Raw genomic sequence first — 11,175 nt, forward strand, 5'->3', positions numbered from 1 at the left:
AATAGCAGATCAACAAAAGTTTTTCATTCTAATTGCAGAAATTCCATTAAAAAGTGTTTTAACTCGCTTATCTTTGGCTCGTAAAGTACATTAAGCTAAGAGAATAAGAATCTGATTATAGTATGAGCTTTGATGGACATTATATGGATACAACAATTGATGAAATCATGGACTTGTTATATGAGAATCAGAAGACTGTACCAAAATAGCCATTGAATCGTAAACCATTTATTTGAAATGATGGATCTGGTGAAACTAATAGGTCAAGAAAACATGCTACAGTTGTCAAGAATGATACAGAGGAGACTGGTGCTGATTCAATTATGAGAGTTCTCAATGAAAATGCAAATGAGGTTTTTGAAGAAATCATGGACCTTATTCTAGCAGCGACCAGAATGGTGGATTTCAAGCGCATGAGGGAGAAAAATTGAGCTTAAGAACAAACTACTATTAAATTAAACAAAGAATAAGAGACAAATGCTAATGAATACACAATCCTTAAAAATGCACAAGGAAACAGTTCGCAAACTGTTGTGGCTAAGAATTCTGCTGATAAGCCATTCAAGCATAGAAAGCTTGAGTGTCCAGCATTTGATGAAAACAACTGTAGGAGTGATTTGAATAACCAAGTCAGACACTTACCACGCCTAAAATAGGGAACTCAGATTCAAGCGAGTTTTAGCCTGCTCTCTAATAATTAAACTATCTAGCTGAACAACAAAATGATCACTCCATAGTCATCGTTAATGATGAATACGAGAACAACATATAAACAAAAGTAGTTCATTCTGATTTCAGAAATTCCAGAAAAGTGTTTTTAGTCGCTTATCTTTGGCTCCTAAAGTACATAAGCTAAGTGAACAAGAATTTGATTATAGTATGAGATTTGATTAACATTATATGGATAGGGACACCATAGTGAGTGAATTATACAGAATACTAGAGGAGTTCAAAAAGTGGCCATGTATTTGAAATTATATACTCTGAACTCATCAAATGGATTAAAAGGAACTCGAGTTGATTTGAAGGAAGATTTAACTAGAATATGGGAGAGCATTGCGAATGAGGCTAACACCTACTACGATAAGAGGCGAAGTACATAGTTTCTTTTTGTGGAAATCGTGTATGCTATATGATTAGAAGATTCATTAGATTAAACATGTTAAGTCTTAAGCCTGCTTTGGTGCTTAACACAGATTAATCACTGAAACAAAATTGACTAATCAATCGTCGAGTATAAAACATAGTAATCACTATCTTTAATTCGCTGGTCAAAGACTGCAAATACAAGTGAATCAGTCAAGTTAAAATAATTATCAATTCACGACCCACAGCAGACAAATAAAAGAAGATAATTACTTGTGTTGTAGTATATAGAAAATAATCAGTTTTGTTACTACAAGTTGATAAAGACTCCAATATAAAGAATCTGTGTTTTATAATCATCAACTAATCAAACGACAATCAGATATTCATTCATACAAGGAACTTTGGTGTCCATTGAATAAGGAAATTCACGAAGCAGAGAATAACAGAAGCAAGTTGTCCTCTTAGTTATTTTTCAGAAAAAAAGCTTTACTTTATGGGTTATGTGATTTTTCGAACATACAATACACTACAAACTTGAATACACTTCAACAAATTAAACCATCAATTAGAATCTGAACTCAATAAAACCAGAAAATTGGGCAAAGTTGAACGACATAACAGAGAACAAGAAGAAAAAGAAAAGAAATCTTACCAAAATTTCGTAGTAGAGAGAAGCAAACAGAGATGTTGTTGATCGACAGAAAGGCTTTGAGGAAGATCTGGATAACTCTAGGTAGAACCTGCGCTTGATTGAGATGAAAAAGAGATAGATGCGTTCTTCAGAATACGTAAAGGCTAAGTTAGGACCATTGGGTATTGAGAGAAAACAGGGTTTTTTTTTTTAGATATTTAGGAAATAAGGTTTCTTTTGGCGCCTAATTTTTCAGCAAAAATAAAATAAAATTATTTTAGTAAAATTTTTAGGGATGTTTTGGCATTGTGGTTTCCCGCTAACTCTCAATTACAATTGGGACTAGTTATTAATATTTTTAGGGACTAGCTTTCGCACCTTCTCAAAAACATATAGCTTTTAGGACCGAAATGTAATCTCGTCCCAATATGTATAACTTTTGTGACGGGATTATTAACTCGTCCCTAAATGTTAGTCATAAATAAGCCTTTTTCTTGTAGTGTTCGGGGATGATGAAATTCCAGTTACCTGAAGAGTTCTTGTTGATAGGGGAACTAGTGAATAAGTCTGTTATCATCAAAAAAAAGGAAAATGTTAGTTTGGAACTGATATTAAATTTTGATGATTTAACAAACTTAGGAATCTAACAAGGAACCAGATCCTTGTTATTAAGACTGCTGGCAGGGGAAATGAATGAATAAACTCAGTGTGAGGAATATTTATGTGTAATCATCAAAAAGGGGGAAAATGTTATATTCTAGGTATTTTGATGATCCTCACAAATGCAAGGACCTGGTCACTGGCAGAGTGCTCTCGTCCAGATTCAAATAGGGTACAACTGTAAAGCTGTCATGTCAGGTGGTAGGTGAAAAGTGCAGTGTACTGCACCAATAGGAAGAGCGGACGAGATTCTCTGTTTCAGTGTCTCACAAATGCAGGGACCTGGTCCCTGGCAGAGTTCTCTTCATCAGATGCATAATGGGGCACAATTGTAAAGTTGTCTTGTCAGTCAGTGGTTGGTGAGGCACCAGGGTACGGAACCAATCAGAATAGATGAAAGTGTTTGTCCAACGGGAACTCCCAAAGAACATTGCAAGGGACCTAGTCCCTGCAAGATTGCAATATGAAAAGGTGACAAGACAACCGTCGGAAAAGCTGCCACATCTGATGTGGTAGGTGAATAACTTTTCCTAACAGCAAACTTTTAGCCAATAAGGACGTCCCAAAGGTTTGTGTCCACTTTGATAATAGTCACTTCTCTAAACACAAACCCAAGTTTTGGCAAACAAAGTTTTGGATTTCAGAAAATCCAAAAGCTAAAAAGAAGAAGCCATGTTCAAGGAAGTATTATCCTCAAGAGCAACAGGGACCTGATAGAGTTGCAAGCTGTCTAGTTGTCTTAGGATTATATCTTTTGTGCTTACATTGTAAATCTATTCCTAATCTATAAAGGAAATAGATCTTTGTTTGGTTCTGCAAAAATTCTAAATTAGTTAGGTCGATTGGTTTAGTAGGCAACATTGTTGTTGCTTAGTTGAATTCTAAATCATCTAAGAGTTAAGTGGTTTAGTGGGCAACATTGTTGTTGCTTAGTCAAAGTCTAAATTGTCCAAAGGGTGGTGGTTTAGTGGGCAACATGTGTGTTGCTTAGTTGAATTCTAAGTTATTCTGTGTCGGGTAGCTTAGTGGACAATAGTGATATTGCTTAGTTGCTCTATTTGTAGTGGAACGCTACATTTAGGGGGAAGGGATTTAGACGTAAATTCCTAGGTTGCAAGTTGTTGTAATCTGAATCGTTGCTCTATTTGGAAGAAATGGAGTTTGGTTTGAAAAGCCTGTAAGGACAGGTCGCGGTTTTCACCGCCCTTGAGCAAGGAGGTTTTCACGTAAAATCATTGTGCAGATTTTACTTCCAGCCATTTACTTTCGGCATTTATTTCAGCTACTGTTCTTGTTGAGTCAAGGGACCTGGTCCGTTGACGTATATTGGATGCTAACTACTGCATGTGCTTACATTCTGTTTTTACTGTGTCAAGGGACCTGGTCCATTGACGTGTTAGTAGAAGCATACATTCCAACACAACCCAAAAAAAATGATATCTAACTCAACAACAAATAAAAAATTGTCACACATAATGTAATGAAGAGACTCTATTCTTCTTATTTATAGTAATCAAACAGTGGAACTCCAAATTTCAACGACAAGAGTAACTTATGTATCAAATGCTACCTAGGATTCTCCATTCCTCGCCTCTACCTTCATGACATCAAGGTAAGATTTTCCATCAAGTTTTCGTGCAAAAAAATCCTGTAAATATTTTTGCACGACAACTCTTCGGAAAATAGGAGGATTATTTGGTCCAATGAGGCTGTGTGCAGGTCCTAATTCGGAATCAAGGTTGAAGGTAGAGAATGTTGCAACTGAGAGTCTCTCTTTGTTTGAGTTTACAATTGCTCTGTGCTCAATGCTCTTATAAACACCATTGCTCACTATCTGCCAACACACGTAGACATATTACATATAATATTTTCCAATCCAAACCGATTAGTAATATTTCTTTATATTTAGTCCACATTAAGTCCTTTTGAAGAAGAGTTGTTATTTACCTCCATCATATCGCCAATATTGACAATCAAAGCATTTGGGAGGGACTTTATAGGCACCCAAATATCGTCTTTTCGAACTTGGAGACCTTCAGTTTCATCGAGCTGGAAAAGGATGGTGAGGGCATCAGCATCAGAATGAGGGCTAAAGCCAATGGTTTTGTGTGGCTCAGGGCAAGGTGGATAATAATTCATCCTCATTGACTGCATACCATCACTGAATAGCTCTCTCATTTCATTTTCATCTATCCTTAAAGCCTTTGCCAATTGACATACGATGATCATTGCTAGGTTCTTGATTTCATTCGAGTATGCTTCTATAATGCCCCTGAAACTCAGACTCTCAATAGTCTAAATATGAAGCTCAAGAATTTAGGTGTGATTTTGACACTTTTAACTCTTGACATAATGAACTCTGGAATAAAGTAATAGAGAAAGGAGACAGGCACCTGAGATTCGAGGGCAACTTCTGAAACAAGTCCACTTTCCGGATACGAAGAGGAAGAGTCATTATGCCAAACATGTCATTCCAATCAAGTTTCTGCTCCTCCGATACAACGAATGAATTCCCAAAACCTTCAAAGCTGTCTTCTTGTTGCCATAGTTTCTTCTTTTCTTCCATTGGAAGTTTGAACAAATCAATAACCTCTCTCTTGAAATCCTCCAGGATCGAAGGTGTCACTCCATGGTTTATAACCTATCACTCAACAATATACAAGCTAATTTCTCAAACTGTCACTCAGCTAACAGTTTTTTCCTCAAAAAGTCATTCAACTATTTCCATTTCACCTATAAAGTCCCTCAACCAATTCAAGTTATATTTCCAATAGATATTGCTGACGCACAAAAATTAAGCCAAGTTTAAAACAGAATTACTTCCAATAAAATAAAAGGAGAAGGTGCAATTTATATATCGCCTAACTTTATCATTTAAAATACATATACCCCTTAAGAACCATTTTCAAAGCAAAAGAAATTATGAAAAAATGGAACCTGGAGGAAACCCCATTGTTGACAAGCCGAGTGAAGCTTTTGCAGCTCAGAATCCATGGAATCCCCTGAAATCAACTTTTGAAGATCGATAACTGGGACCAATGCTCCGGCGTACGTGACCGGAGATTCTTGTTCTGGGCGGACATACCTGGCCGGAATATTGGTTAGGTGCTGTTTGGCAAGCTCTTGAACACTTGGAACTAACAGAGATTTTCCAAAGTTCATTTTTGCCACCGGCTTTGATTCCATTTGCTCTTGTTACTAATTAAATTGAAAATTATTAACGTCTGATGAAAAAGAAACAGCAGAAACCAGACCTATAGATATAAATGACTCTTTCAAACTATAGATCCCATTCAGCTTTGGGTTTATCTATTTCTTCCAAAAACCATACAGTATTAGTATTTATCAAGTAATAGTAATTTTTTCATATTTTAATTATATAATTTTGTCTTTGTATATTTACATCGCCTCCGGCCACTATTCCAAAGTAACAAATAAAAATTCTATGCAAGACAAAATGCTAGTTCCATCATACCAATATAATACTACAAGAAAGGACATTTTATATTCTCAATAAAAATGAAGAGTGTGCTATTTTTATTCTTTGTAGTAATCAAACAGGGGAACTCAAAATTACAACAGAGCAACTTGTACTAGTGTATCAAATGCTACCTAGGATTCGTCATCCTTCACCTCTACCTTCATGTAATCAAGGTATGATTTTCCATTGATTTTTCGTGCAAAAAAGTCTTGTAAATATTTATGCACAGAAACTCTTCGGAAAATGGGAGGATTATGTGGTCCAATGAGGCTGTGTGCAGGTCCTAACTCGGACTCAAGGTTGATGTTATAGAATGTCGCAACAGAGAGCCGTTCTTCATTTGAGTTTACAATTGCTCTGTGCTCAATGCTTCTATAAACACCATTGCTCACTATCTGCCAAGTCAAATAAATCATTTACGTCCACAATAATTTAAATGATATTTTCAATAATAGACTACCGTATTAGAATATGACCTCTTTCTTTACCAAGAACAAAAAAAAAGGTTTATAAAACCAATTTGTTCAAAACAAGCAAGTTTTAATTATCCGAACTAGACATATTAGCTTCCTTTTTGAATCATGTGAATTCCATTACACATAAAGTCTCAATTAAGTCCTTTCAAGAAAATTCAGAAGTGTTTAATATGCGAAGCATGCTGTATGACACTGTGAATAAAACCAAACTTAACCAATAGCTTGCACACCAAAACTACAATTTTCACTACGTCGCTATCCTCTGAAAAATAAGCTACTCAGAAAAAAGTTATTATTTACCTCCATCATATCGCCTATATTCACAATCAAAGCATTTGGGAGGGGCTCTATATGCACCCAAACATCGTCTTTTCGAACTTGGAGACCTTCAGTTTCGTTCAGCTGGAAAAGGATGGTGAGGGCATCAGGATCAGAATGAGAGCTTAAGCCAATTGCCCTGTCTGGCTCAGGGCAAGGCGGATAATAATTCATCCTCATTGACTGCATACCATCACTGAATAGATCTCTCATTTCCTCTTCATCCATCCTTAAAGCCTTTGCCAATTGGCATACGATGATCCTTGCTAGGTTTTTCATTTCTTTGGAGTATGCTTCCATGATGTCCCTGCATTTCAAACACACAAACATATTAAGGGATGAGGAGAGCGAAGATCAAGGCACAAGTTAGAATTTAGAAATACAATTTTTAACAAAAAGTATAGTTAACAAGTGTGGTGTATCTCAATAACATTATGGGCAGGTTCATAACTATATTATTCCTCCTCTTTTTGTGTTTATATATTATTAGCCATAACAGCTTACCAATTTTATTGTAACTTACAAATCCTCAGGGAAAATAAAGTAAAGGGACCTTACTCCTGGTTAATGATCTAAGGGACGAATTTGGACTTCTGCCTAAAATTTTTTAAGAACTCGTTAATATCGTCGGATAGAGGAGTTTGTTGCTAAAATGGTCAATGAACTAGCAGAAATAGCAGAACAAAGTCAATTTTCTTGACTTATCTGATATAAAAGTAAATTTGTTCACTTATTTCCAATAGTTCAGTGATCGTTTAGGCAATGAACTTTGGAATAGAGTTGTTTATATAATCGTGTTCTGGAATAGAGTAATGTACAGGGTTTGGGGGATAGGCACCTGAGCTTTGAAGGCAAATTCTGAAACAAGTCTTCTTTGCGGATATAAGGAGGAAGAGTCATTATGGCAAACATGTCACTCCAATCAAGCTTCTGCTCCTCTGATACAACGAATGCATTCCCGAAACCTTCAAAGCTGTCTTCCTGTTGCCATAGTTTCTTCTTTTCTTCGATTGGAAGTTTGAACAATTCAATAACCTCTCTCTTGAAGTCCTCCAGTAATGAAGGTGTCACTCCATGGTTTATAACCTAACATTCAACAATATGCTAGCAAATTCAAAGTTTCTAAAAGTTGCATGTTTTGTTAAGAGTGCACGATCAAAAATATATTAGAAGTATCCCCATTTTTTGAGTTTACTACCTGAACTATCCCATATTTTAAACAAGGACATATTAGTCATTAGCTAAAAAAAAATCAAATGGGGCCCATCAGAAACCTAATAAGGGAAAAATTAAATTAAGCTAAAGAAATTATTGGAGTTAAGAGTTTTGTCAGCAACTCTTGGAAAAAAAAAAAGGAAGAAAGAGTATGTTCTTAGAGTCTCTTCCTGTGAAGGAGCATGAAATCGATTAAAACAGAGAAAAATAACTAAATGGAGAAGAAGTGGAACTCTTGCTATTTCAAGTATGGATTTCAAGGTAAGTATCTTAACTTAGTTTAAAGATTGAATTTGTATATTCCCTGACTATAAATTTGAGAACTGAGAGTTTGAAAAACATGGGTTTAGAAGGAATAAAGGAATCCGTTAAACGCTTATTATCTTACAGTTTGAGTGAGTATGTTAAATGTTTGGACCAAACTTTTGTAGTTCGGCATAAACCGAAGAAGAATTGTTGGACAGTGACATTAGTTTTGTTTATTATAGGGTGAAGTAATCAACAATGAGACTGTTTTGCGGGATCTGAAGCACCAATTTGATATAAATTGACAGATTGAGAGTCTATCATAAAACTTCGAAGATTGGGTATTCTGAATTTAGTATGAATTAGCCTAAACGAAGGAAGTATTACGAGACCGATATGATGTGATTATAAATTGATTGAAGGAAGTCATACAGATTGCCCAAGTGACAAATTTGGTACTTCAACACGAGTAATGTGAGTAGTAATCTTACCACAATTGATGTTTTATAACTTGCATGACTTTCACATGGTTTATAAAGTAAATGTGTTATTGAATGTTTTGAACTTGCATGTGGGACAAGTCTTTTACTGGATATGATACTGAAAAGATTATTTGAGATGATCTCATTCTTATAAGATATGATTACTGATATTGAAAAGGTTTTACACTTCTTTGAGAAATAGTATTTTGACAGGTGATTGTTAAACTTTGAAATGATATGATTTGATAAGATTTAAATGCTCTGTTCGATTTTGAATTGTTTTTACTGATTACAAGAAAAATATAAATGGGAGTAGACCTTGATGAATCCCGTAGCTAACGGCGGGTTCGTTAGACCTGGTGCACCTAGTAGTTCTGATTACTGATAAAGCCCTTGCTAGTGGGAAGGTAGAACTAGTATACTATTACTGATATCCCTCAAGTAGGGATCTACTGATATGAATAATTAACTCTTTTATGAGGAGTTCAGTGTTATTGGTTACTTCTTAAAGAGAAGGCCACACTGATTACATGATTCATCCTTGGAAACCTCCCAGCTATAAGATCTGATATGAAAATGTTCTTTTTCTAAGTTTGTTATTAGGTATTTACATTGATTTTGCTTATATGAGGCACCTAAGATTGAATATTGTTATTGTTTCTGAAAGAGCATTGTTTCATCATTATGACTATTACACTAGCATGTTTTCTGACTTGTCCCTCATTAAAATGGTTGTGGTTAAGTATTATTACTCACTGAGCTAGCGTCTCACTCCTCACTAATTGTTTTTACAGAGAATTCAGGTGGTATTGAAGAGGATTTCATTAACTAGCGTGTGAGTTGGTAGCATCTGGTGTGCCTCGCATTGCTTCGCGTGGCAAGAGAACTATTGATTTGCTATGTTTATTTAGTTTCTTTTAAAAACTCTTAGAGTCGCTCCATTTGTCATTTCTTTGATTTGAGTCCAGATTAGTCCTTCGAATTGTAGTCAAGTGACTAGTTTGGAACTTTTTCCGTAATTTGGAGATGAATTGGTTTTATTGCATGACAATTTGATCATTGATGGATATTATATGGTGGTTTATAGTTGCTATTAGTTGTGTTGTGAATTTCTGAGACAGGAAAAATCTAGGATAGGCCTAAAATCAAAGGAAACTCTGCCCGATTTTCTGTAGAATCCTGGTGAGGCTTGCTTTGGGATTCTCCCCCTTAGCGCCAGTCATGATCCTTAATTGGGTCGTGACAACTATCAAGTGTTCACTTTCCTATTTGAACTATCATAAACGATTCATCAAAAAAAAAAAATACTCACCAACTATTATGTGTTCACGTTTTCTATCTCAGTAATTCATCAAAACACACATCAATTATCAGTTATTTCCTTTTCCTACCTAAATCGTCATCATAAGTAGGAAAAAGGAACAATTGATATTTTAGGTGTGTTTCAATAAACATTTAATTCAAATAGGAAACTTACATAACTGAAAGTTGATATACGAAACCCAAAAAAACAAGTATACTTTAGGTGAGCCTTTGAAGTTTCGCTCTTTTGACACAAATGATCACTTCTATAAATTATGGAGTAGCTTTTTAAGAAAATCATTTTCAGTGAAAATAAAATTCGTTCTTACCAAACACACCGGAATAATAAATTAAACAAAATTATGAAGAAACTGAAACCTGGAGGAAACCCCATTGTTGGCAAGCAGAGTGAAGCTTTTGCAGTTCAGAATCCATGGAATCCCTTGAAATCAACTTTTGAACATCGATAACTGGAACCGACGCTCCGGCGGATATGACCGGAGATTCTTCCTCTGGGTGGACATACCTGGCCGGAATATTGGTTAGGTGCTGTTTGGCAAGCTCTTGAACACTTGGTACTAACAGAGATTTTCCGAAGTTCAATTTTGCTGGCGTTGACTCCATTGGCTCTTGTTAATTTGGGGAGCGCTCTTAATTTGGGTTTTATTTCTTCCAATGCCATACTAATTTTTATTTTATTTTTTTATATACATAAAAGTCAACCCTAATGAGGCAGACGTCTCAATTTTCAAATTTTAGGTCCGATTTTTATTTTCCTCACATTGTATTTTAACTTTAAAATCAGATTCTATTAGCTAATGTTTATTATTTTTCAATTAGAAAAATATAAAGATAAAAATATGTTTTATTTTATTAGGAATTTTTTTTTATCATTATCTAAATGAAAATTAGTGATGAATTACTATGAATTTATATATATGAAAATTAATAATAAATTACAATAATTATACTAAGAAAAGAATGTGTTAAAAAGGGGGGAAAATAATCTATTTATCAGTAAAAGTTCATTTTTTATCCCAAAAGTAATAATAGGGGCATTTTTAAATAAAATTCTTAATGGCAAGAATATTTTTTAATCAAGCTATAAACTGAGGATGCTGTTATTTAATTTCACAAGGTTTAAAAGCCTTTTTATCCTTTCAAATAAAGTGCAATTTATTGGAAAAATAAGGTAAAATAGTAAAAAAAAAAATAGTACTTTTTATTCAAATTTGTACTAACCTATGTTTTAACATTAATGTTGTTCAAATATTG

General features: G+C 34.8%; 3 protein-coding genes across 10 annotated transcripts in view; all 3 read right to left on the bottom strand.

Annotated features, from left to right (window-relative positions):
* LOC125845020 (protein SRG1-like) overlaps window positions 1–11,175 on the bottom strand; it is a 110,603-nt gene that overhangs the window by 87,584 nt on the left and 11,844 nt on the right. The window contains exon 1 of one of the 8 annotated variants that reach the window (XM_049524401.1): window positions 10,427–10,493. The exons of 6 other annotated variants lie outside the window; for them this stretch is intronic. The gene's annotated coding sequence lies outside the window, so the exon portion shown is untranslated. Of the gene's footprint in view, window positions 1–5,465; window positions 5,496–10,426; window positions 10,494–11,175 lie in introns of those variants that run through there. One more of the 8 variants, XM_049524402.1, reaches the window with a different exon arrangement.
* Window positions 3,813–5,688, bottom strand: LOC125845018 (protein SRG1-like). Its single transcript, XM_049524392.1, has 4 exons — window positions 5,318–5,688; window positions 4,774–5,021; window positions 4,328–4,652; window positions 3,813–4,214 (listed from the first exon to the last, which is right to left on the bottom strand). The coding sequence occupies exons 1-4, from the start codon at window positions 5,564–5,566 to the stop codon at window positions 3,951–3,953; spliced, it is 1,086 nt and encodes a 361-aa protein (XP_049380349.1). The 5' UTR covers window positions 5,567–5,688; the 3' UTR covers window positions 3,813–3,950.
* Window positions 5,880–10,537, bottom strand: LOC125845019 (codeine O-demethylase-like). Its single transcript, XM_049524394.1, has 4 exons — window positions 10,279–10,537; window positions 7,494–7,741; window positions 6,638–6,962; window positions 5,880–6,256 (listed from the first exon to the last, which is right to left on the bottom strand). Exons 1-4 carry the CDS (start codon window positions 10,522–10,524, stop codon window positions 5,993–5,995), a joined length of 1,083 nt encoding a protein of 360 aa, XP_049380351.1. The 5' UTR covers window positions 10,525–10,537; the 3' UTR covers window positions 5,880–5,992.

This window comes from Solanum stenotomum, chromosome 11, assembly GCF_019186545.1.
Source record: "Solanum stenotomum isolate F172 chromosome 11, ASM1918654v1, whole genome shotgun sequence".
NCBI lineage: Eukaryota > Viridiplantae > Streptophyta > Magnoliopsida > Solanales > Solanaceae > Solanum > Solanum stenotomum.

Bases quoted from the DNA above. Each gene is read 5' to 3' on its own strand.
- LOC125845019 (XM_049524394.1), bottom strand. From the start codon at position 10,524: ATGGAGTCAACGCCAGCAAAATTGAACTTCGGAAAATCTCTGTTAGTA. The intron at 7,742-10,278 runs GTTTCAGTTTCT...GTTGAATGTTAG, and splicing joins AACAATGGGGTTTCCTCCAG to GTTATAAACCATGGAGTGAC. The intron at 6,257-6,637 runs GTAAATAATAAC...TTGACTTGGCAG, and splicing joins ATATAGGCGATATGATGGAG to ATAGTGAGCAATGGTGTTTA.
- LOC125845018 (XM_049524392.1), bottom strand. From the start codon at position 5,566: ATGGAATCAAAGCCGGTGGCAAAAATGAACTTTGGAAAATCTCTGTTA. The intron at 5,022-5,317 runs GTTCCATTTTTT...GTTGAGTGATAG, and splicing joins AACAATGGGGTTTCCTCCAG to GTTATAAACCATGGAGTGAC. The intron at 4,215-4,327 runs GTAAATAACAAC...GTGTGTTGGCAG, and splicing joins ATATTGGCGATATGATGGAG to ATAGTGAGCAATGGTGTTTA.